Source organism: Schistocerca gregaria, chromosome 3 (genome assembly GCF_023897955.1).
Source record: "Schistocerca gregaria isolate iqSchGreg1 chromosome 3, iqSchGreg1.2, whole genome shotgun sequence".
NCBI classification, from domain to species: Eukaryota; Metazoa; Arthropoda; class Insecta; order Orthoptera; family Acrididae; genus Schistocerca; species Schistocerca gregaria.
The window spans coordinates 524,369,403-524,397,247 of NC_064922.1; the positions used below are offsets into that span (position 1 = coordinate 524,369,403).

General features: G+C 38.3%; 1 protein-coding gene across 1 annotated transcript in view; it reads left to right on the top strand.

Annotated features, from left to right (window-relative positions):
- Positions 1-19,919: 19,919 nt before the first annotated feature.
- The window catches only part of LOC126353990 (uncharacterized), a 43,867-nt gene continuing 35,941 nt past the window's right edge, over positions 19,920-27,845 (top strand). Inside the window, exons 1-2 of the mRNA XM_050003293.1 lie at positions 19,920-20,052; positions 21,947-22,096. Coding sequence (XP_049859250.1) covers positions 19,965-20,052; positions 21,947-22,096 — 238 coding nt within the window. The 5' untranslated portion in view covers positions 19,920-19,964. The remainder of the gene's footprint in view (positions 20,053-21,946; positions 22,097-27,845) is intronic.

A 27,845-nucleotide genomic window follows, 5' to 3' on the forward strand; every position in this document is an offset into this window, starting at 1 on the left:
TTTCTGAACTACAACAGCTCGAGTAGCCCATAAACTATTCACCAACAGTGTAAGGGCCACTCATCTTGCAACACTTGGAATTATCCATGCAGTTTGACCCATCAGGTCAATTTCACTGTAACTCTTCAGCTGATTGGCAAAAAGTTGAAATGGCAGTGACCCAAAGTGCCTGTAAGTTGCCAAATTAATGATTGTTGTGGAAGATTCTGTGTCATTTTGTAATGTGACTGGAATTTTGCTAATCAGTGCTTCCAATGTCAGTAGCTGACATTGTAGTAGGTAACACTGTTTGAATGCTTAACATGTCTGGACCTGAATCCAGTTTATCAGCTTCTGAATCAGAGTCCATGGCAATGAGGCACATGCTATCCACATTCATCTCTCTACCAGAGTTACATCCTACTTCCTTTTGGCCCGATTTATCACAAAATGTACGTTTTGTTCTGATAATAGCACTGTTGCCATTGGTGAGTAACAAAACAATTACTACAGGATTGCAACTTCCTCGTATAGCAGCATCCTGAAACTTCCTGAGGGAGGGAAGTGTGTTAGGAGAAGCTGTGGTTCCAACACAGCAGGGATGGACCTAGGTCTTGCGAGGTTGCTGGGTGGAGAGCACCTGCGAAGGGTCCTGTAAGGTTGTTTGTTCAAATGCTTGGATGAGTGGACGACACACTTACAATGTGAAGTCATTGAGTTTGAGATCATTTTTGCGAGTTTCATTGTGTGAATAGACTAGTATCATGTCTCCCACCAAAGAATCACCCTACAGTTGTTTACATTTGGAACTGGTGCAATGAAAATAATAGGACCTTTGGTTGGGAGGGCATAACATGTTATCTTGGATGGAGAGTCATCATTAGATGTAGAAGTAATTTTGGATGTGCCCCAGGGAAGTCTGTTTGGAATCTTGCTGTTCATGTTGTATATTAATGACTTTGAAGACAATATTAATAGTAAAATCTGGTTTTTGAAGATGGTGATGTTGTCTATAATAAAGTACTATCTGACAGGAGTTGCAAAAATATTCAGTCAGATCTTGATGAGCTTTCAGTAAGGTGCACAGATTGGAAACTTGTTCTAAATGTTCAGAAATGTAAAGTTCTGCACTTCACAAAATGAAAAAATGTAGTATCCTATGACTATAATATCAATGAATCACTGCTTGAATTGGCCAACTCATACAAATGCCTGAGTGTAACACCCAGTAGTAGAGGTGGCAAAAAATAACGTAACTGATAAAAATAACCGGTTACTTAAAAGTAACGGTTACTGCGATAACTGTTCCTCTGATACAGGCAGTTATTTCAATAACTGTCTAATGTCAACAGTGCCTCTCGCCATCTGTTGACTGATGATCGTACTACGCTTTTCCGTCAACTCATCGGAGATCTGGCTAGGAACTAGGGAGAGGGTAGACCATTTGGAAGGTGTTCTATAGGCCATGGGAATAACTGTGAGACTGTGCGCCATCTGTTGATAAGAACTGTGCACTATATCATGCATCTTTGTTACTTTTAGCACAAACAATTAAATAAAGTTCTGAGCGGTGCCTGATAGGAGCTGCAGTACAGGCATTAACAAGTATGGTCGTTCCCTTAAGCCACCACCTCATATGTCAATTTAGCTTGGACGGGTAGTATAAAGAGAGGTACCATAAGGAATTCAAGCAACTATGGAAATAACTGTCAGAGATCGGTATTTTCCTCTGGCAGTTATCGTTATTGACTCACAGTTCTCGCTCTCTGGCAGTTATTGGGCTACCATTACAGGTAACCTGGAAGTTGGTAACGGAATAACTGTGTGTCTGTGTTCCTGACACAGTGACTCCAGTCTTAGACCCCGGTGATATTTCAGAGACGATAGTTACTGGAGCGAAGAAATATTTACGTACTTCTTCGGAAATAGCCGCTGGCCATCGCGAACGACAAATAACATGTCAGGAAGAATAACATAATAAGTTGAATATAATAATTATTATCCTCATCATTTGTCAGGAGATTGTCAAAATATGTGAATATATTACAGTAACTGCTAATATTTACAGAATTGATACACTGTCAGAATAAAACACAGTTTGGTACTTTTAATAAATTTATCATACACAGAATACCCGACCTTGACTGTTGCAACCAAGTGCTGTCAAAACTGAAATATAGCAGAATTTTTACCTAAGCTGGTCTATCAGTCTCTGTTACAATATTCATCTACAGAGTAGAAGGAGGGGTCGATGGAAGTGTCCGATTCCACCCGTCTGCTTCGACGTAAAAAGGTGGTCTGGTGTGTGAATGTCATTACGGCACGGTGTTTATGAGTTGGTTTTTGTGTGTGCGTGTGTTTGTGGCAGGGGGAGGGGGGGACAGGGGGGGGCTGGCCTATCTAGTTTGCAGTGCCGGAATTTGCTGGTGGTAATCAATTTTTTTTTTTTCTAGCTGTGATGTTTTGTGCGTTTATGGAGTATTGAATGTGATTTCATTTATGTAGGGATGATTGATTTGTGGACTTTTCGGATTGTGGTTTTATTTTTCACAGTTGTAGGTGTTGGTTTTTTGACATCAGTAGCTGTGGTGGACCTATATAGGTCACCGGAAATGACCGATTCCCATTTTTATAGTTGTATCTGTTGATGTTTTGCTATCGTCATCTGAGGTTTACCTATGTAGGTCAAGGGAAATGTCCGATTCCAATTTTCGTGCTTTTAGTTGTGGGTATTGGTGTTTTGGTATGGTCACCTATGGTTGACCTATAGTGTTCAAGGGAAGTGTCTGATTCCTGCAGATTTTTGTTGGTGTAGCAGAATGCTGTAATTTTTTTTCTTTTTATTATTCATTTTGTGTTTTGGGATCATGGTGGTTTTTTTTACTAGCTTGTCCTCACCCTAAAACCCCCCACTTCCCACAGTTTTCCCATTGGTTTGATTGTATTTTTGGTGGTTGATGTTACTGTATTGTTTATATGTATCTTCATGTTTGTTGCCACGTGTGTGTGTGTGTGTGTGTGTGTGTGTGTGTAGTGACGTCATGGACATACTTAAAATAGCCATTTCCGGCATATTGACGACGGGTGGAATCAGACACTTCTGTATCAAAAAGTCTTTCAAACACACTGTATACCATGCTTTATCTGAAACCAAGTTTTTAATGGTTGCTGGCAGTTTATTGAAAATGCATGTTCCTGAATATTGGATCCCTTTTGGACCAAGGTAAGTGATTTTAGGTCTTTATGTATATTGTTGTTCCTGTTTCTAGTACTGATATTATGTATTGAGCTATTGGTTGGAAATACTTGTAACAAATTTCATTAAGGCATAAATATAATAGGAAGCAGTGGTTAGAATACAAAGTTCCATGAACAGGTTCCTACATGATGTTCTTGAATTTATACCACAAACGATTTTTATTACACGCTTTTACATCCAAAAAAACTTTTGCTACGTTTGATGAGTTACCACAGAATATGCTCCCTTATGAAATAATAGAGTGAAAAAAGTGTGGTATGCCCTTCCCAACTGCATTTATTATCGAGTTGTAGTCTCAGAAATGTAACACTGTCAACCTTTTAGATTTGCATGTCTTCATATGTTATAAACATGCTGTAGCTGGAGAAACCAAGCAGTTTCCAAATCTGACGTAAAACTTGGATTAGCGTACTCACACTTTCCTAAATAGGACTATCTTTTACAGCACAGGAGTAAACGAATCTGTCATATTACGTAGATTTTTTTGTTGTATTACAAGGCTGTACACTTTATTTTATTATGTGAGCAGCACAAGAAATTAAGCTTCGAATTTAACCTACAGTAATCAGTTTACATATTACTTCATACTTAAAAATGCACGTTGTTAACATTTTACTTAAACAGTGCTGTGGCGAAGTTCTGTGTACTTTCTGATGCAGCTGTGAAGATAATATTTCTAATAGCGATCGATAACCTACAAACATATAATATGAAACACTAATAATCGTTCTAACATCAACTAAAATGTACCCGGAGTTAATAAGCTAAGGTTATGACACGATTCGTATGACATTCCTGCCATTTCACACTACTCGCAATGATACTGATAACTAAACTGATAGATTCCAACTATCACTACGTCGTTATTTAACTCTCGGAGTATTTGGTATTCGCTAGCGAAAAATAACTTGGTAGTTATTAATAACCATTAACAATAATGGTTATCAGAGAATAACTGGAACTGTGATAACGGTTACTCCAGAATAACCGTTTGGCCCACCTCTACCCAGTAGGAATGTGAAATGGAATGATCACATAGTGTCAGTCATGGGTAAAGAAGGTGGTAGGCTTTGGCTTATTGGTAGAATATTGGCGAAGTGCAAACAGCCTTACAAATTACTCGTGCGACCACAGAAGCATTCAACCAATCATTCTTCCCACACTCCATACATGAATGGAACAAGAAGAAACTCTAATAACCGGTACATAGGTACGTACCCTCTGCCATGCACTTCATGGTGGTTTGCAGTGTATAGATGTAGATGTTCTGAGAAAGACGCTGTAACTGCATTATCCATTGCTGGTAGGTTTGACCATTTTTTCTGTGTTGACTAAAGAACTTGTGGCAAGCAATGGCCACATGAATTTGAGAATCAAAATACTGTGCTAATTTATTTTCAAGCTGATCATTAGACAGCTCATGTGATTTGATCTCAGGATTCAATGTTACAGTAGGTTACTGAACCAGATCAAATACTGATGTATGGGCTTTGATCTGTGTGTTTTGATTTTCTTCCTTTCTGATACTAATTATATTTTGATGTTGTGATCATGTACATCACTGCACTTGATGCTTTCAGTTGGTTGGCTTGTACAAAATGTAATTAATTGAAATATATGTAAAGAATATATTGTTAAGTATTTGTGTTGTACAAACATTTCACAATATTGATCATTTCTGTAACAGTAATATTCTTTTTAGCACACATAGCATTTAAGCAGACATTAGCTGCACAGCCTCATAATTCAGACCCATAGTTAAGAAAAGGATCAACTGTTCCATAGTGAACTACTTTTAATGGAACTGTCTTTGGCATGTGGCTAAGGAGGTGTCAGCCACTAATGACTTTCTTATGTTCATGGCTGACGTTGTTTGTTCATCCCAGATTTTCAGAGACATACACACTCTGAAATTTACGGCTGCCAGTTTCTGATTCTGAGACGTTACATACATTATTTACAATGGTGTGGTAATAACTGTTTGTTTAAATGTCAATAACTGAGATTTGGTGACATTTACCTTGAGGTTCTGGTCATTGAAATATTTCATTAATTTTGTTAGCCAACTAGTAGCAAAAATTCTAGCTCCTTGTATTCACTACCATAGAATAAGACTGAGGTATCATTGTAGTTTATAAAGAGTGAGTTAATAGTTTGTACTGTGTCATTAATATATATGAGAAAGAGAAAGGGATCAAGCATTGAGCCATGAGGTATACCTCGTATTATAGTTTCAGTGGTGGATTGAAAGTTTACAATTTTTTCATCTAATTTGTTTATAAGTTCAGTGCACTGCTTATGATTTAAGAGGTATGTTATTATAAAATGCAGAGGAGGACCCCCAAAATGATATCAGTCAGTTTTTTTTAATAAGTAACGTATCGTATACTACGTGAAATGCTTTTGCCAGGTCTAAAAATATAGCTGTAGTTTGCATCCTCTAGCCCAACAGACAGTACATTTCATGGAAGAACTTTGTAACTGTCATTGTCAAGTTCAGCACTTTTCTAAAACCTTGCCGATACTCTATAAGCAGTTTGTGTTTTGTGAAAATTCTCTGTAGTTGGAGACATCTTCCTTGCTTCTCTTTTTGGCTTCACAATACTCATTTTAAGGTCAGATGGATACATGGTTTCTCTCATGCTGTAATTAATCATATAGGTAAAATATTTTGAGATTCCTTTTGGGTACACTTTAATTATTGCACTGGAATGCCATCCCATCCAGACAAAAGTATTTTTCTTTACAAGACATATTACACTGAAAACTTCCTGCTCATTGTGCTGGTGTAAGCTGTCACCAGCACACCAGGTGGCAAAGAGGTTGTGAAAAGATTGATAGAGGCCAAAGACAGACTCACTAGAAATGCACTGCCAATGCCCTCTCAGCTGCCAGTATTTAGATTGCTGCAGTGGGCCGGAGGGCCCAGTCAAATCCAGTTGGTCAGTCATCCAGTGAGTCACCAAGTCAAGTCTTCAGTCGCAGCCCAGTCACTTGTAGTTGCAGACAGAGTCTCAGTCTCAGGCAACACATAGTGACCAGAGTAGTTTACAAAGCGATTTGTACATCACCAGCAGTGAGGCTAATGTGGACTATTCTGAAAGAGTTTGTACCTCAACACCTGGACTGCCTTAAGTTAAGTAGCATCTTGTTCTTATGGATAAAGAAACCTATTAATACATACATGCAGTTGTGTTACAGAAAGAGGATACTGGCCACCAATCAACATCCTCTTCTTGCTACCCTTCATACAAGCCTACAGAGACAATGAGACAGCACAAAAAATGGTGATGAGAATAATTCAGTGCAGGTTTTGCTTGCTTCTGTTGTGTTTTAGCTTGCAAGGGCATTCATTTCTAATTGATCATTTCTTGTGTTCTTGCATGTATTCCAGGTGGGGACCCACAGAACTAATCAAATTTCTCTTTTAGAGGCTTTGCTTTCTTTTTGCTATAACATATTTGTGTAAACCATGGCTACCTCACCCCCTACACCCGCTGCCCCCGTGCCACAGCCACAGATGGCCAATGTGATCAATCTAATGAAAGCTTTTCAGTTCCAGAACCAAAAGCTTGCTACCTTGCTGACAGTACAACAGCTTCTGGCTACACAAGCTGCATCAGGTGCACAACAACAACAGACCATCCCTAGCCCAACAAGTGCCACTGACCAGCATACCACCATTCTGGCAATTTAACAACTCGGGGATTGTATTACATGTATTATTTTATGTACATGTGTAGCTGCAACTTACAAATGTAAAATATAGTGAACTTTTGTATTTCTCTCAAAAAAGTGAAAAAAGTTTCTTTTGTAAACCTTGACATGTCTCCTGTACATCAAATCAAATCATCTGAAAATTGTACATAATGAGATGAATAAACCACATATCACATAATACCTGACACAGTTCCAAGCAAATTGTGAAGCTCATCAAGTTCAAGATACAGTAAAGCTACAATACTTTCTTTTGATTTTGGGGTCCCCAGTGTTCAGGTCAATAAAAAAAAACTATTTCCAGCTTCATCTCCTGATGAACTCAGTTATGATGAAGTAATCACTGCATTAACCAAGTACTATGACCAGCAAGGGCAAGTGGCTGCAGCCAGATATAAGTTCTTTTGCTTGAAGAAAAAGTCAGAACAGGCATATCATCAGTGGTATACAGAGTTAACGGGCATGACTAGGAAGTGTAGTTGTGGCTACTTTTACAGTGACTTAATGATAAGGGACGCAGTAACATTCAATGATCTGATAGCAGAATATGGGAACAGATCTTAAAGTACTCTGATCCATTATTTCCTCAAGTATTGCAAATCTTAGAGCAATATGATTCAGGTGTCATAGCGACCGATAACTTCAACTAGGCCCTGATTTGTCATGTCAAGTGACCTCTTGCTCATGACCACCACAAGTAACCACAACAACAAGCACATACAGAGTCACGCGAATAACCACATAACAGGTAAACAAACATGTGAACTTAGTGAAGTCTTGCCCTAGATGTTTTGCTGCCATAGAAGACAGGATTGCCCATCATGTAATTCAATATGTTACACATGTGGAAAAAAGGCCATGTCCAAGCAGTTTGTTTGAAAGGCCACAAAAACGCCAATTTTGCTCGTTCCAAGTAAAGGCAGGCTCCTGTAGATGCAGTGAATGCTGTGTTTTCCAAACCTACAACAGGTTCTAAAAAAAGTAAGATTAAGAATGTGCCTTCTTCTCACCCTAGTGCTATGCAATGATGTTCTGCCACATTATTTGTCTCATTACGAATTTTTGGGCATTGTGTGAACTTTCAGTTAGGCACAGGTGCCTCAGTAGCTTTGCTTAATTGTGCCATGTACGAAAAGTTAGCCTCACCACACCTTTCTTAATCTGACAAGCAGCTTGCTGCTTACAATGGACAGGAAATTTCAGTGCTTGGAGAGCCTGATTTGCCTGCCACTCAGAAATATCGCTCTAGGACAGTGAATTTTACTGTATTGAAATCAAGAGACAGTGAGAAAACATTCAGTTTAGATGACTTTGATTTGTTTGGCCTTAGCATCCAAGACAATCTACTTTCCATATCGGCTTGTGATCCAAAAGACAATGTTGCTATATTTCTTGAAGAATTTCCTGAACTATTTTCAGGAGGAATGGGAAAGGCTAATAGCTTTGTTGTACATGTTACGTTGAAAGACAATGCACAACCTAAGTTTTTTAGGCCTGCCCCAATCCAATTGCTTCGAGAGACAAAGTAGCCAGTGAATTGAAAGATTTGCAAGATGATGGTGTAATTGCTTTGATTCAAGCTAATTAATGGACAAGTCCTCTTGTTTTATTGCCTAAGCCTTCTGGTCACATTTGCATTTGTGTTGACTTCAAGTCTTCAGTCAACCCACAGACATTACTGACACTTATCTGTTACATCACCCTGAAGAACTCATGGACAGGCTTGGTGCAGGATGTTACCTTTCTAAGATAGATTTGCATAATGCCTATTTGCAAATTCCACTTGATGAAAAATCGCAGAAAATGTTTTTTGTAAATACACTCCTGGAAATGGAAAAAAGAACACATTGACACCGGTATGTCAGACCCACCATACTTGCTCCAGACACTGCGAGAGGGCTGTACAAGCAATGATCACACGCATGGCACAGCGGACACACCAGGAACCGCGGTGTTGGCCGTCGAATGGCGCTAGCTGCGCAGCATTTGTGCACCGCCGCCGTCAGTGTCAGCCAGTTTGCCGTGGCATACGGAGCTCCATCGCAGTCTTTAACATTGTTAGCATGCCGCGACAGCGTGGACGAGAACCATATGTGCAGTTGACGGACTTCGAGTGAGGGCGTATAGTGGGCATGAGGGAGGCTGGGTGGACGTACCACCGAATTGCTCAACACGTGGGGCATGAGATCTCCATAGTACATCGATGTTGTTGCCAGTGGTCGGCGGAAGGTGCACGTGCCCGTCGACCTGGGACCAGACTGCAGCGACGCACGGATGCACGCCAAGACCGTAGGATCCTACACAGTGCCGTAGGGGACCGCACCGCCACTTCCCAGCAAATTAGGGACACTGTTGCACCTGGGGTATCGGCGAGGACCATGAAGCTGGGCTACGGTCCTGCACACCGTTAGGCCGTCTTCCACTCACGCCCCAACATCGTGCAGCCCGCCTCCAGTGGTGTCGCGACAGGCGTGAATGGACGGACGAATGGAGACATGTCACCTTCAGCGATGAGAGTCGCTTCTGCCTTGGTGCCAATGATGGTCGTATGCGTGTTTGGCGCCGTGCAGGTGAGCGCCACAATCAGGACTGCATACAACCGAGGCACACAAGGCCAACACCCGGCATCATGGTGTGGGGAGCGATCTCCTACACTGGCCGTACACCTCTGGTGATCGTCGAGGGGACACTGAATAGTGCACGGTACATCCAAACCATCATCGAACCCATCGTTCTACCATTCCTAGACCGGCAAGGGAACTTGCTGTTCCAACAGGACAATGCACGTCCGCATGTATCCCGTGCCACCCAACGTGCTCTAGAAGGTGTAAGTCAACTACCCTGGCCAGCAACATCTCCGGATCTGTCCCCCATTGAGCATGTTTGGGACTGGATGAAGCGTCGTCTCACGCGGCCTGCACGTGCAGCACGAACGCTGGTCCAACTGAGGCACCAGGTGGAAATGGCATGGCAAGCCATTCCACAGGACTACATCCAGCATCTCTACGATCGTCTCCATGGGAGAATAGCAGCCTGCATTGCTGCGAAAGGTGGATATACACTGTACTTAGTGCCGACATTGTGCATGCTCTGTTGCCTGTGTCTATGTGCCTGTGGTTCTGTCAGTGTGATCATGTGATGTATCTGACCCCAGGAATGTGTCAATAAAGTTTCCCCTTCCTGGGACAATGAATTCACAGTGTTCTTATTTCAATTTCCAGGAGTGTACATACTTAGGATTGTTCTAGTATTTGTGTTTTCCCTTCTGCAGTGCTTCTGCACCCACCATTTTTGAATGTTATTTGGAATAGCTGATTGTCAAAGTGCCATTTTATTCAAACTACCTTGACAATATTGTCATCTCAGATCATACTCTTGAGGAACACATTGCAAATTTGCATACTATTTTTCGAGTGTTGTCAGAAGCACAACTTAAGTGTCGTCTGGAAAAGTGTGACTTTTTTCAAACTGAACTACAGTAATTAGGTCATGTGATAAACAGTCAGGGCATGTACCCCCTCCAATCTCATTTGCTTGCAATCTGTGACCTGCCTGTTTCTTGCAATGTACCTGAACTGCTGTCAGTACTAGGCAAGATGATGTACTACATTCGGTTCATATTGAATGCCTCTCAGACTGCGGCTCCATTGCATCACTTGCATTGTCAAAATGTGTCTTTTTTGTGGGCTAAAGACTGTTAAGATGCATTTCAGAAACACAAAAATGCCTTGCTCAATGACAGATGTTTAGTACATTTTGATCCTGCCAAGCCAGTAGTTTTGCAAGTTGACACTTCTTTCTATGGAATCAGTGCTGTGCTTTCACACAGAATTGGTGCACAAGACAGACCTATTGCTTTTGCCTCAAAGTTGCTAACGCAAACTCAGTGCAGTTATTCTCAGACTGAAAAAGAGGCTCTAGTTATTGTATATGGTGTGACAAAATGCCATCACTATTTGTATGGTCGCAAGTTCTATTTAGCGATAGATCACAAGCCTTTGCAGTCCTTGTTTCATCTGTCAAACCAGTTCCTACATGCATTGCTCAAAAATTGCATTCATGGGCTTTGCTTCTTTCACAGTATCATTATAAAATTGCATACACACCTACAGCAAAGCATGGCAATGCAGAAGCCCTATCTCGCCTTCTGATTGGCCCAGATTCTGATTTTGATGCCTCTGCCACATCTTGTTGCCAAATTTATGAACAGGATTCTGAATTGCTGGGATCTTTTTTTTCCCTTGCACTGCAGGAAAATAGCACAGGCCATGGAAGCAGACCCAGATCTCAAGATTTTGTTGCATTACATTCACATGACTTGGGCTCGTTCATTGAAAAATATCCAGAACTCAGTTGCACATCAGCATAACCTTTCAGTAGAGCAGGGTATGATTCTAGTTCAAAATGACAGTGAACAATTGTGTGAGCTTATTCCTAAAGTGTTGCAGAAGCCTGTGTTGCAATTGCTCCACCAAGGAATTGTTCACACTAAACACTTAGAGCAGTGGCACTGTACTTGGCAGGGCATAGATGCCCATACTGAACAGATGATGACACAGTATTTTGCGTGCATGGAAAACCAATTAACTCCCCCAAAGACTTTCTCAGCTTGGCCTAAGGCTCGATTGCCATGACGACGAGTGCACATTGACTTTGCAGGACCATTTTGGAACACTCGTTGGCTCAGAGGGGTAGAGTCTTTTAGCAAGTTCCCATGTGCAGTGCCTAGGGATTCTACCACATCACATAACACCATTCAAGCACCATCCTCCATATTTTGCATAAAAGGTTTGCCGGAAGTACTTGGGTCAGACAACAGACTACAGTTCACTTCACGTGATTTTGAACAGTTTTGTGAACGCAATGATATTTGTCATCTAACAAGTGCTCCATTTCACCTGCAGTCCAACGGATAATCAGAACACTTTGTATGAGCTTTCAAACAACACATTGCCAAGTTTCACACCACCCACACAAGGGAACAGGTGCTGCAACTCTTTCTCACCTCCCATTGCTCCCACCCATGAGACAGACCGTTACCGGCAGAACTTCTGAATGGCCCCCACCATCAAACACTGCTCCACTTGCTACATGCACTGCAGCATCTGGTGCCAACAATGGTACACAAGTTATCACTTTGTACCATGTGATCTTGTTCTTTTCAGGGTTTACAGCAACCATGGGCACTTGGAAAGAGGCATGCTCCAGGAACATATTGGCTCTTCTACATATTTGATTGCAGGTCCCGATGGTCTGCAGTGGTACCAACAGAACCAAATTCATGCATGTCATTTGCCCCGTGATTCTGCTGCTTTTATTCTCCCAGATTCTCGGCCCCACAGGACCACATGACCTTTGCAGACACATCCGCCCACACCAGGAGGAGCAGATGGATGATGCACCCTCACCCCTGCCATCCCTGTTCGCTGACCCAATGGACCTGGACCCACAATCACCATCACCGTTGCCGTCATCGCCCCATGACAGGCCCTCAGGCCACGATATGTGCTCTGGCAGCAGTTTTCCAGAGCATATTCCTGTTACCTCACAAGCCAGATGGCAGGGTATGGTCAGAAGTACACCATCTTCCACAGCAATGGCTCCCAGCTCATCTCTTCATCCAATGTCCTGCCTCCCTTCCTGTTGCCATTCCTAGGCTCTCTACATGATAACAGTGCTGAATTTCGGAGAGGAGGAATATGCCCTGCATAAGCTGTCACCAGCACACCAGGTAGCAAAGAGGTTGTGAGAAGATTGATAGAGGCCAAAGACAGACTTGCAAGAAATGTGCCGCAAAGGTCCTCTCAGCCACCAATATAGTCACTTGCAGTTGCAGACAGAGTCTCAGTCGCAGGCAGCACACAGCAACTGGAGTAGTGTACATAGTGGACTTATACTTCACCAGCAGGGGGGCTAACATGGACTATTATGGAAGGGCTTGTACCACAACACCTGAACCATCTTAAATTAAGTAACTTCTTGTGCTTATGAATAAAGAACCCTATTAATACATGCATGCAGTTGTGTTACAGAAAGATGATACTGGCCACCAAACAACATCTTCTCCTTGCTTCCTGCTGGAAGAAGCCAACAGTGACAACAAGACAACACAAAACTCATATACCTCCGTAAATTCAAACTTCGCCTGAACTGCATCTATAATATGGTTTGGTTGGTCAATAAGGATATTGAAATAGCTATTTAAAATATTACATGTAGTCTTTGGGTTTTTCACGATGTTACCATCATGTCTTCTGCTGAATGATTCCATGATCATTATCATTATCTTGAGACCTCCTAAAACACTTTATTTATGTTGTTAGCCTGCTTCAAAGATTAACAATTTAAGTTTTAGAAGTTTTCTTTGCCTAGTTGCATTTTTCCTTAAAATTTGTAGAACAGCAGCTTTATAAAGCAGGTTTAGATAATGTGTACTGTACACGAGCCTCATCTGATTTGGTGACAGTTTCAGTCTAGGATTACTTCCATTTTGGCAGTGTTTAACTACCTTTTGGATTTCTCTGACAGGACCATGAACAGAACTTATTTCGTTTGTTGTCAGATCCTCAAACTCTATTCTTCTCTGCTGGTTTGTATTTAAAGGCATTATAATTTGGTCTATTGAAAGTTTACTTTTTCAGAACAACCTTTGTTATTTTTTGGCATAGCTGAAATATATTCTTATCACCAGACAAAATTGGTAACAATAAAGAAAATCTAACCTACTAATTTATCTTATCTATAACATTTCAGCTAATTGTAGCATAATCTATTCCAGTGGAGCATGTGTCCATTACACTAGTGTCTGAGTTTACTATTTTTAGAAGGTTATGTGAGCTTCCAGTTTACTATACTATTTAAATTTGTGTCTGTGTAAAATATAGCAAGATCATTGGGACCAGTCTGGCCAGCTACCCTACTAAGTCTATCCATAAAGCACATTACATCTGTATGTGGCTTTTCGCGGATGATGCTGTAGTATACAGAGAAGCTGCAGCATTAGAAAATTGCAGGGAAATGCAAGAAGATCTGCAGCAGATAGGCATTTGGTGCAGGGAGTGGCAACTGACCCTTAACATAGACAAATGTAATGTATTGTGAATACATAGAAAGAAGGATCCTTTATTGTATGATTATATGATAGCAGAACATACACTGGTAGCAGTTACTTCTGTAAAATATCTGGGAGTATGCATATGGAATGATTTGAAGTGGAATGATCTTATAAAATTAATTGTTGGTAAGCCGGGTACCAGGTTGAGATTCATTGGGAGAGTCCTTAGAAAATGTAGTCCATCAACAAAGGAGGTGGCTTACAAAACACTTGTTCGACCTGTACTTGAGTATTGCTCATCAGTGTGGGATCCGTACAGGTCGGGTTGACGGAGGAGATAGAGAAGATTCAAAGAGGAGTGGTGCATTTCGTCACATGGTTATTTGGTAAGCGTGATAGTGTTTCGGAGATGTTTAGCAAACTCAAGTGGCAGACTCTGCAAGAGACCTGCTCTGCATCGCGGTGTAGCTTTGCTGTCCAGGTTTCCAGTGTAGCTTTGCTGTCCAGGTTTTGAGAGGGTGCATTTCTGGATGAGGTATCGAATATATTGCTTCTGCCTACTTATGCCTCCTGAAGAGATCACAAATGTAAAATTAGAGAGATTTGAGCACGTATGGAGGCTTTCCGGCAGTTGTTCTTCCCGCGAACCATACGCGACTGGAACAGGAAAGGGAGGTAATGACAGTGGCATGTAAAGTGCCCTGCACCACACACCATTGTGTGGCTTGTGGAGTATAAATGTAGATGTAGATGTAGATTTGGTGGGTCATATATCCCAATCACTTCAAGCTTAGTTAACTTAACATAATTTCTGTGTAGTACCACACCTATCATGACGTTCATTGCAGTAACTAAGCAGCTTTTTGAAAACTTATCAAAAATTAAGTTAGTAATTTTGATTAAACAAAATTTAATTTAGGTATTTTATACATTCATTTTTTTTCATTGTATTGTAAAACCAACATCACTTACATTGTATATATCTTTAATTCTTCTTAAATTAGACTGGCAAGGAACAGGTATTACAGGCTACACTACTGTCAACATGGATGAAAATGGTTCAAATGGCTCTGAGCACTATGGGACTTAACATCTATGGTCATCAGTCCCCTAGAACTTAGAACTACTTAAACCTAACTAACCTAAGGACATCATACAACACCCAGCCATCACGAGGCAGAGAAAATCCCTGACTCCGCCGGGAATCGAACCCGGGAACCCAGGCGTGGGAAGCGAGAACGCTACCGCACGACCACGAGATGCGGGCAACATGGATTATTTTGTGACAAAACGTGAAATCAGGAAGAGGCTTCCGTTGAAAACAGAAACAACCACAATCACTAAGTAACCTTGTAAACTGTAATGCATTTTCTTTATGAAGGAAATTTCCCAAATTTTATGAAGAGTACATATGTGAACATAGTGGTGATTTTTTGACACCTTGGACTCACCAGATCATCTTGAATAGGTGTGACATGGGCACTCATTAACAGGACTGGTATCACCTCTTAGAAATAAAGGAATGTGATGTACAGTATATGCATTTTTATTTTGCAACCTGTGATTACCATTTCAGCATGTTTCAATAAGACTGAGAAAATTATTAAGAAAACTAGATTGGAAATGAATAAGTAAAATAAAGCTCTGTTGTAGAAAGGCAAACAACAGTCTTGTGCCTGGAATTCAACAGTAATTATATTGCAAGTGAAATTACATGATATAATTATGAGTAATCTTTGCGTAGTTGGACACATAATGAGGGTGAATTAATAATGATAGAGAAAAGTGATGTTGTGGTTCACCAGATACCACTGTTTACACAAGTCTCTCATAGGAATTTTGGAATATCCATACTACCAGATGGTAGAAGAAAAATGATGCTCATTTGATTAAAAAAATGTTTGTACAATTTCCGATGCCAGTTTCCTGTAATGGGTTGCAATGTTTAGCATCAGCAACGATATACAAGTCACACAGATAAATTGTTGAAGTCAGCAAACTAAAAAACTGTATATCTCATTTGTATGCATTTATATTTTGCAGAATTTTTGACAGTGTCAAGATTACTATATTTCTGAACTATCTGAAATCAAAGTGCTTGATTTTAGTATTCTGAAGACGCATTTCAAAGTAAAGGTGGAAGTACTCAGTTATTGCTCCATGCGTTGTCAAACCTATAGTGCACATAGCAAACTTGTCCCTTAGTGAAGGGGTATTTGCGGATAAACTTAAAATCTCTAAAGTGATACCTCTATACAAAAATGGTGACAGACATAAAATAGAAAATTACTGACCTATCTCTCTCCTCACAGCCTTCTCCAAAATACTTGAAGATTTAATGAAAACCAGGGTTACAAATGAATATAAAATAAGTGCATGTAGAGGATCAATGTACATCAGTTCTGTTTCACAAGATGAAGTAGCTAAAGCAATAAAAGGACTAAAAAATTCCAAATCGGCAGGTATTGATGGTATACCTGCAACTATGTTAAAGAAGAGTGCATCAAAACCTGATTGAAGTACTCACACATTTATGCAACTGCTCACTTCAGGCAGGCACTTTCCCTGATGTGTTGAAAACATCAAAAGTTATTCCTGTATTTAAAAAAGGGGATGAAGACAATGTAAATAACTACAGACCCATCACAATTTCCTCCTGCATCTCTAAAGGACTGGAAAAAAGTGATGTATGAGAAACTTATGAAATTTATTAATAAAAACAGCATTCTATGTAATGAACAACATGGATTCAGAAATAAGAGGTCAACAGCAACTGCTATCTATGAGTGCATCAGTTCCATTCTAAACCTGATGGACAAAAAACAGGAAACAATAGGAGTCTTTATTGACTTGTCAAAAGTTTTTGACATGGTGGACCATAAAATTCTGCTATCAAAGCTTTGAAAGATATGGTATTTGAGGTCTGTCCAACAAGTGGATCAGTTCCTTCCTGACAAATCGTATGCAGGCAGTGTGCGTCAAGCACACAAATATTCAACTAAAAACTGTATCTAATCACTTATCTGACTATAAACAAATAAAATGTGGTGTACCCCAAGGATCCGTATTGGGACCCCTTCTATTTCTTCTGTACATAAATGATCTAAGCTTAAATATTGATGCTCACAAAACAATCATATTTGCAGATGACACCACGATTCTACTAAAAGGAGGCGACGATGAACAGTTAAAGCAGACAGTAAACATGGTTACGAAACAACTTAGAAACTGGGCACAGAGTAATCAGCTTGTAATAAACAGTAAGAAAACCGTTGCTCTAAAATTCTACAATGTTCCTAACAAGGACATGTTTATCCCATCAGTCTCTATCAATGATGAGCCAGTTGGTAACAGTACTGAAACCAAATTCTTAGGACTTTGGCTGCAGAGTAACATCAGATGGAATAAGCATATTGAATATCTCAATGCTGAACTGAGCAAAACATGTTATCTTCTTTGTTCATTAAAATCATGCTGTAGTGAGAAAACAGTATTGAATGCATATCATGCGTACTTTCATTCTCGTCTTAGATATGGGGTCACCTTCTGGGGAAACTCTAAAACAGCTAATAGCACTTTTAAACTACAAAAAAGGGCCATTAGAATCTTGTTTGGGTGCAAGCCTAGAGACTCTTGCAAACCCCTGTTTAAGAAATCTGGTATTCCCCCATTACCATGTGTATACATTATGGAAACCCTTTTGTTCTTTAAATTAAATGTAATAGGCAAGGACCGGAGACTACAAAAAAACTGTGATATACATGAGCACTTTACCAGACAAAACAGAAACTTACATATGACTCAAATCAGCACAGCACTGTGCCAAAAAGGTACTTTTCACAAGGGAGTTAAGCTTTATAACAAACTTCCTGAAAACATAAAAGCTATCACTGAGGTCAATACATTTGGAAAATCTCTAAAGTCATATTTACAGCATCACTGCTTTTACTCCATTGCAGAATATTTAAATTTATGAAATGTGTTATATAAATACTTACTTATGTGTAAAGTGTATTATTGTAAGCTTACATATGTATGCCTTGAAATTACTTTCAGCCTGTATATTTATAACTTGACTTGTCCAATGTCTTATGCATAAGCTGCTATGTAGAGAACAGGACCAATAAAATACAATCTACAATCAGGGGCACTGTTAAAAAATGGTTTGAATCTTATCTGCAAAACAGGTCACAAGTTGTTGAGCTGAGGGCATCCAACAATCTTCACAACTTTAAACTCATATCTGAACCGAAACAAATTGAAATAGGTGTTCCACAGGGCAGCATTCTGGGCCCTTTGTTATTTCTAATTTATATTAATGATATACAGACTCCAGACAGCTCAGCCAAAATTCTACTATTTGCAGATGACACAAGCATCATAATTAGTGATATAAAAGAATCATTGTGTACTACAGCAGAAAAAATGATCTCCTACATACAGTCATGGTTTTATTCAAATAAGCTGATATTAAATACAAACAAAACAAACTATATACAGTATGGAAGCAAGTGTCAAGGGGAAAATATGTGCCTTATGCTGGATAGCAAACAAATATAAAAAGTGTGCACCACAAAGTTTCTGGGAATGCGAATTGACCAAGATTTAAAATGGAATGAACACAGTGTATATCTTACTCAGAAACTTAGCTCAGCATGTTTCGCCTTAAGAATAATATCCAAGGTATGTAGCAAAGAATGTATTAGAGCAGTGTACTTTAGTTATTTCCAATCAGTTGCAAGCTATGGCATAAGTTTTTGGGGAAAAACCAGGTCAAGACTAAATGACATTTTTATTATGCAAAAAAGAGCTACTCATATCATGACACACAGCCCACCATAAACTCACTGTAGACCCTTATTCAAACAACTAAAGATACTTACAATACCATCAATATATATTTTTAAATGCCTGGAAATGATCAGTAAAAGTACCTGCGATCTCCAAACCAACTCAAGCTACCATGGCATTGTAAAGACTTCCACATTCCCTATGTAGCAAAAACTAGAAGTCAGAAACATGTTAGCCATTTAGAAATAAGGCTTTTAAATGCACTTCCATTTCAAATTAAAGAATTGAAAGGCAAAAATAATTTCAAGTGTGAAGTAAAAAATTACTTGATGGAAAAATGCTACTACAGTGTAAATGAATACCTGTCTCAGAGTGTGGATTGAAACCTGTGCTTACTTTTTTAAAAAAATTCAAACTAATTTAATTATGTTTTCAATTTCCTAATTATGGTACTTAGGAAAAATCTGTTAAATATCTGTAATATGTTTTGAGTATGAGACATAGTGAATGATCTATAATTGTTTATCATGAGCACGTACATTGTTTTTGGGTAATAAGTTCTTGTACACTACTTATGTACTATGTGTATGTAATTTGTTTGCTGTTTGTATATTTTGTCAATTTATTATGCGTATGTGTTGTTATGTGTTACGTGTAATCAAATGACAAATCCTATATCACATGTGTGATCTATTGGATGCTAAATAAATAAATAAATAAATTACTCTTGTGAATTTCCAAATATCCAGAATACACAGCGAAGGTAAATTTAATGCAGTTTGTTTGTTTATTTATTAATATGGCAGACAAAATTTAGTGTTATTTAATTGGCATCATATAATTACATCGAAAGAAAACACAATTTAAGGGACTCCCCCCCCCCCCCCTTTTCCTCTCCCCATCCATTGAATTCTAATTTATTATTCTTGATATCATTAATAAAACAGAGCTCAAAATCACATTAAAATACTGGAGTAAACCATCTTTGTACAACATGTCTCTTTTGATACTGTTTACAGAGTGTGGAGAAAGGCGATATCCATGACAATGGGGTGATACCTCTCGACACCTGAGACCTAGGATCAAGTTTCTCAGGTTGCTCCAGGCGAGAGATTGTGCGTTCATTCTCCTGCTACTCTCCTCAGTAGGAAGCAAGCCTTAGCAATGTACGCACAAAGCACAAACAAGCGCCAGAAGACAATCAACAGTCGAGAAACAGCTCGAAACTTGGAGGCCAATGACTACTTTCCTGGTAAGAGTCCTTCTTCAAACTAATGTGTGCCTCTCTCTCCCTCTTAACAAATTTTTGTTTTTTAATATTATTATGATGCAACGATTCATCTTTTTTTAACAATAACACACCATTTTATTACAATCTATCAACAGTTGATAGCAAATTGAAAGTCATGTTCTCTTTTTAGTGGATGTGCTGTTTCATAGCTATAAGTGTCCTCTTTTAGATTCGGTTTCAGTTGTATTGGTCAGACAAATGTTCCTGACTGCTTTTTTGTTTTCATTTTTGTGCTTCATTAAAATCACCAAAGTAGCGCAAATAAACCAAGAAATTGCCCCTATTAATTATTTCTTTTTATCATTGAAATTTATGCCATTTTAAGCAAAATAATTCTTCCAAATTGTCTTTTTTTCTTTTATATTTTGATTTGCCAGAAAAAATTAGCCATTTTTGTTTCCTTGAAAATTAAATACTACAAAAAACTCCTACTCTTAGATGTATGGAGCTGTTTAATGAAACATATTGGACCTATTTGTAGACTTCATTAGTGTAATAGCTGTTATCATGGTAGGCCTAGTCAAAGTGATAAGCAAATATTTGCTCACAGTTGTTGTTATATGTGATCATTTAAATTAACATTGCAGTCTCTGTACCATGTGCTTCAGCATAATCCCTTAGTTTACATCTCTGAAGGCTGGTAATTTCAGAATGTGATATACAAGTGTGTGTCTGCCAGTGGGTGTGGTCTTTTATGGACAGGTTCACCAAACTCTACGAATCACATATTTAATGTTCATAAGCCATTTAGTTTTATAATATTGACAGAGGAAGGGTGGCCACATACTAAGCCTGAAACCAAAATTACTGAAACACAGCTGAAAAACAAAAATTAAAAATACAGTTCCATTTTAAATATTCACACTTATACTAAAGTAGTGGTAAACTTTCTTCAAATTGTGAGTAAGAAAGCACACAGTATGCAGGTAATGATAGTATCAATGAAATAACAACTACAAGTTAAAAAAAATAAGTTACACATTTTATGGCAGGCCAAGTAACTTTCATTTAATACTCCACTGCACTTCTAAATGACACAGATACATGACACTATTTTTCAGCATTGTCATCATCTCTGCAAACAATGGTCAGAATGTTCTATCTATCATTCAATTCCTCAACAATAGACACTCACTTCATTGTCATGGAGTCATTTGAGAGCCACTGTGTGGACACCCTCATTGTCAGGGAATCTGAGAGTGTCACAAATCAGTTCCTCAACTGCCTGGATGTTGTCATCTGTGATTGACACTGATAGCCTCCTTCCCAATCAGCATATCCCATGCCTGTGTACCTTTGGTCAGATTGTTGTCACTATGAACATGACATTGTAATTGGTCCACATACTGCAATAATTTCATGGTGAATCTATGTGCAATTTAGACATTTTGTTCACAAGAATTGTACTATCCTGCATACTTCAACTTTTTATTATGTTTCCAGTTGCTATGGTATTTCATTCCCACACTGTGATGCTTCTGTTGTCCATAGTGCAGCAGAATTGTCTCTGTAGGAAACCCTAAACATGTCATCTCTTCTGACAATGTAACACTCTTATTGTGAAATGGCCACAGCATGGTGTAACATGTAGCTTACTTACTGAAGTCCTCTCGTATAAAGTATAACATGGTGGATATGATTGTACCTCTGGACAGTTCTTGAACCATAAATTCAGTTGCTTGCCTGCTTAGCTTAACCCTATGTGGTATTGTTATATCTGGTTTAACATTATAAATATCTTAAATTAACTCATTTTCATTCATTGGAGATGATGACTTATATGTGTAGTTGTGTTGTTTTCTTTTATTAGCCATTCATCAGATGTCTACATGTCACATTACATTTGATTTTACAGGGTTGAATCGAGTAGAATTTCATGCAGATGCTGCATATGAAGATACACTTACATATCAGTATTATAATGCCACTGAGCGAATTCATGGGAGAGCTATGGAAGATTGGCTTCGGCCATGTATTTCATTCAGAAATGCATTCTGCCATTCAGGCAAGTATCTGTTAAAAAAGAGTATTGATATTTGCATACAAGTAACAACAAATACAATAATATACAGCATGCTTTGTCAATGTGGGTGCCCAGGTAAATGGCAGTAAAGTATGATTGATTAATTTGTGCTTTACGTAGGAGCTCATGATAAAGGATAACCTTCATTGATGTGTGCTGAGTATAAATTAATTAAGAGAAGCATCTGTCAGAAACTGCATTACTAAATAATTATTTTTAACTGTTTGTAGTTATTTGTATTTTCTTGGATCAAACTTAACATAGAGTGGTTAATGGAAACCTACTAGAGTGCAAAAAAGTGATACTTTCTCTGTTTACTTTCCACCATTCTGTTAGTATCTACATGAGTAAACTGATTCTACATTCTCTAAAAATATTAGTCTAATACCGTAAGCATTTCTACTTGACATGTAGTACACAGGAATCTTCAATACTTAAACATAAATAATGGAGTAATTTGTAGAAGATGATTGGAGATTGTTAACGATTTTCATATCATAATATGGGATACTATTCTGACTCTATGTAACTACTGGTACTGTATGTCCTAGGTATCGCTTTTCCATAGGCCTTTATTTATTCATACTCATCCTCTGAAGATAAGAATAATATGAATTTTACCAGAGTTTTGGCAAACCATTTTTAAGGGTGGAAATAGATTTTTGTTGACCGTATTCTGGATACACTTATTGCAATGAATTTTTAATCCTTTATAAGGGTATTAATCAATCTAATCCCACACTTTGAGACGAAGGTGGTTAAGGGAAATCTGCTTAGTAGTAAAACGGATTCTACAAAGTGACATGTCAGCTAATTGGGCATTTTGCTGTTCATATGTGTCATGCTCACTTCATAGCTGCTGTTGAACAGTTACTTTTTTTTTAGTGACAGCAATTATGTGATAATATTTATTACAGGTCACATTAAGGAAACAAACCTAGTGTTACATATGAATATTACCTACCTTGCTTGTTTGCGTATCACTTTTTCAAGAATGCATGAGAAGCATAATCGTAGTCTCTCCAAGAAGCATATCCCAGTATTACTAGTTTTTAAGAGATAGTGGCTAGTTTGATGATGAGGTGATAGAGTTGGTGACAAAGACAGCTAAATTGGTGACACTGCAGAGCTCATTGCAGTCTTTCCTACCTTTGTTTATATGCACTACTCTAGACATTGATAATTTTTCATCACATGCAAGTAATTAAATTGTTGTAGGGGTAATACATATCCTGTAAGAAAGGATTGTATCTTATTATCTGCCTTCACAAATATATGCCATCCAAATAAATAATCCCTATTTTTGCTGATATTCTACAAAATGGGAACTTCTCAGCCCATCACAGTATGTGCTTGCAACCATGTTCTTAACATAATGCTTTAAACTGCATTGAAGCTTCTCTTATGCATCTTATAATAAATGCAGTTTTTTGGGCAATGTTCTTTGTGTGTGCTTATGGCATTATAAACAATAGTAAGTCTTTTTATTTACTTTGTGCAGATTACAAAAGAAAGGTGAAAATGCATCAAAATATTTTAAAATGTCAAGACAGTTTCAGTTTTACAAAAAATGCTGTACACTTGGAATATTCTGCTGGAAGATTTAATTACCAATAGCTACATGTGAATCACACCTGAGAAAGTAGTGAAGTAGTGAACTGCTGCTGTAATAGTCATCATATTTGTATCCTTCCAGTGAGCCGGGTGAGATACTTAAGAACAATTTGCCTTCATTTTGCCTGATCTTGATACTCTTCTTGTCTTGATATTGTTTCTCAGTTCTTTCCTCTTGTCTACAAATTGTCCTTAATGTGAGCTAGCCATTTTTATGGATTGTGTTATGGATTTTTTTCCTGCACATTTCTGTGCAAGTATTCAAGTATTATTTTGGCAGGCAGTTATCATTCATTCTAAAGACACCATACCTGGGGGCAAGTGTGGGGATCTTTCCCCCCCCCCCCCCCCCTCCCCCTCCAGCTCCTGGGGAAAGAGAAAACTATGGTGTAGCCAGGAGTTTTTCTTTCAATAAAATTATTTAAAAATCAGTATTACACAGGTTTTCAATGAGGTCATAATTGGAACTTTAGTATGGCTACTTACAGGTTGCCATTCATCTTCCAAAATATCAAAAATAAAGATCTAGCCCCCCTCTCGTTACAGACTATTGTATGTGTCATCCTCTTCACATGTCCAAACCAGTTGAGTCATGCAGCACTCAGTTATTGATGGATTCTACTTGCACCTCTCCTCTGATGTCTTCATTCCTAAATTTATCTTGTTTAGTCTTCTGCAAGGCTGACCACAGAAACTTCATGTTGAATGCTTGTAACTTGCTTGTATCTGCCTTTCTGATTATGCACCACTACAAGCTGTATGTAATCATGAGCAGGAGATATGTTTTAAACATAGTTTGTTTGGCTCTCATAGGAACACCCTTGTCTCACAATAGGTTCTGCATCTCATAAAAAAATAGATTCCTTTGTTACTCTGTTCTACACTTATGGTCTGGTAGTTACAGTCCCTGATATTGTACTTTCCTGGTAATTGAAAGCTTCCACACATTCAATTTTCTCTTCATCTAGCATCAGGCTGCTCTGGGCAGATGTCCTGATCATTATCATTGCTACAGTTTTGCTCTTGCTTACCATCAACCGGTACTCATTAAACTTGGAGTTTCATTCATCCAATCTTCCCTGTACCTCTAGTTCCATTTCCCTAAAAACAGCTACATCACCAAAGACTAAGACTCTGAAATCACAATTTCCTATCATCTTGATATTTTTTACAGTCACATCCACAAGTGCAATAAAAAGTAACAGGGGAAGAACACTACCCTATAGCACTTCTCTCTGTGTCCTGAATGACCTGCCATTACCCACTGGTACACAACTTTTGCAGCCTTCATATAGCATTTGCACTCTCCTTATTAAGGAGTTTGGAACCATTAGTTTTCCTGAACACTCCCAGATTGCTCACCTTGGCACACTGTCATATGCTTTTTCATTAACTGTCTTAGTGGAAATATGAGGTCTGTTGTTCCTCTGCCTTTTCTGACTCCATGTTGTTCCCCTTCAAACTGGTTTTTTGGCAATGATCTTAATCTTCTCTGAATAATCTTTTCCAACTTCTTAAGACAGTAAGATAACAGGCTGATTCCTCTATAATTAGAACATTCTCCTAGTATTATAATTGCCTTCTTCCAGTCATCTTTATTTCCCTCCCAAGACTCCCAGTGTTTGATGTAAACATTGTATTCCTTGGATGCCTGCAGCCTTTATTAGTCTGCTGTCAATTCATCTGGCCCAGCTGACTTGCTTCCTTTCATCTGCTTCAAAGCATTCTACATCTCTGCCTACATAATAGGCAATTGTCCCATTTCAGGTTATAGTAAATTACTTATTTCCTGTTCCTCTTTTATCATTTTCTTGCCATTCAGTAATGTTTTGAAGTATTTTTTCATTCTTCTGTGATCCTTTCTGTATCTTGTGCTATAGCTTCTCTATCTGATCTTCCACCTTTTACCAATCCCTGTAGCATATTTTTGTTTCAACTTTTGACCTCCTCTAGTTTTTGGGTGAATATTTCCTTACTCCTCTCCTTTTCTTCCTTCACAAACTTTTAACCTTAAGTCTGTTCTACCTATATACCTAGTCCAATGTTTATAGTACTTTAGTATCTACTGACCTGATTCCATGGGTTTCTTTTTGATTCTGCACACTTTGATTTTCTTTGTTATATTCCATTTTTTAATAGCTTCCTTTCATCTGTCACTTCACCAGTTGGTTTCCTTCTGTTTTACTTTACCATTTGTTCTACCATAGACTTGTACAGTGCAATTAATTAATCTCGTCTTAAATGCTCCCCACTCTTCATTTGCACTACCTGTTTGTTTGTTAGTAACTTTGCTTTTATCAGACTGATAGATGGTCTTCATTTCTGCTTCCCTTAGTATCCATTCTTTTATCTTAGTTGTACTTCTTGAACAGGTTGTGATTGTCATTTTTTCCTTCAGATCAGCTATAAAGAACCTTTGATCATTATCCAATGATTCTGTTACAATGATTTTTACATCTCTTATTCTTCCTCCAATGTGTTTGCCCATTATCATACAACTAATAACCAAATTGCTTCTTCCATCACAGCCTGCTTTAATAATATTTCTAGGTTTTCTGATAGTTCTGTTCACAGGTGGAAGTTCTGGTCATGAGATCTTCATCATCAGTCTGGTGCTGTTATCTTCTTTTATCACAGTACTGAATAAGCCATTACTTAGAGTAGATAATCCAAACTGTTGTAGAGGTCTCTTGAAGGATCTGGAAATTCTTATGATCACTTCTTGTATTATTTACTCTTTGATCAGTTTTTTTTCTGATGATAAGAAAAACATTTTCAGCTAAACTATAAGTTGAACAACCACAGTGAAAGTCACAAAAAATATTTTCATGTAGACTTCACTTTCTTATCTAGAATTCAGAGTGGAATTTTTTGAAGAAATTGTACCTCATTATCAACTTCTTCTACAAATTATTTGATTATCTAGATTCCTTTTAGCTGCATGGTATATGATGGTGATCACTGTGAAACTACTTGGCAAGCAGTAATTTATTGTAAAAAATCCTCTGCAGCTACAAATGCAGGTAATTATTTTCTTTGAATAACAGCAAAGGAATCAAGTTTCCATTTTGCATAATTTCAGCTATGTCTGTGATGACTCACAAAAGGATACAATCATTCTTATAGGACTAAATTTATAGAGGAGAAAAATATTAAGCAGTCACTGCAAGATGAACAGCAGCTATTTAATAAAACTGAGCAAGCAGTAGCTTGTTTTCAAATTAGTAGCATCTAATCTCGAATTTAGAGAGAGTGGCTTGATTGCAGTGAACAGCTTCAAGCGGTGTAGACTGAAATTGCTGTACACAGATGAAGATGTTTGCATAGGATACAGTAGGAGAGAGAACGCCATCAAAATAATTTTCAGACAAAAGATAAAAAAAGCAAACAACTACTATTATTGCTACTACTATTACTACTGAGCAAGAAGGTGCAGTGGCTAGCACACAGGACTTCATTCAGGAGGACGATGGTTCAGATCTTCATCTAGCCATCCATAATTAGGTTTTCCATTATTTCCCTCAGTCACTCCAGACAAATGCCAGGATTGTTCCTTTGGATAGGGCACACCCAGCTTCCTGCCCCACTCTTTTGTAACCCAAAATTGTGCTCCAACTCTGATTACCACACTATTGACATGATGTTAAACTCCAATCTCCCTTCCTTCCTTTTACTTCTACTACTACTACTACTGCTACTGCTACTGCTACAAGTTACATCTTTAAAAGTACTTACTTTTAAGTCTCTCTGTTTGTATGAATGCTGAAGTACCTTTTCAAGTGAATTTTTGCAACATAAATTTAATGAATTGTTTTCATAAAATAAAGCATACAACAAATCATTGTTTTATTACTACAATGATTTATTTTGTATTGGAGTATTGTCTGCTTAAACTAATTTGGTCCCAAAATCAAACTACATGGCATAAATGTGTGAGAGGATGTCATAATTCCTGATGAGAGATATTGGTCTGCTGATAGAGTTTGCTCATTTATATTCTAAAAATGCATCATCAGTTTGAAAATTTCAATGGGTTGTACATTTTTTGCAAAATGAATTTATTGTAATATATTTGACAAAAAATTTTTTAAATTGCTGCTCATGCAAAAATTGTAAA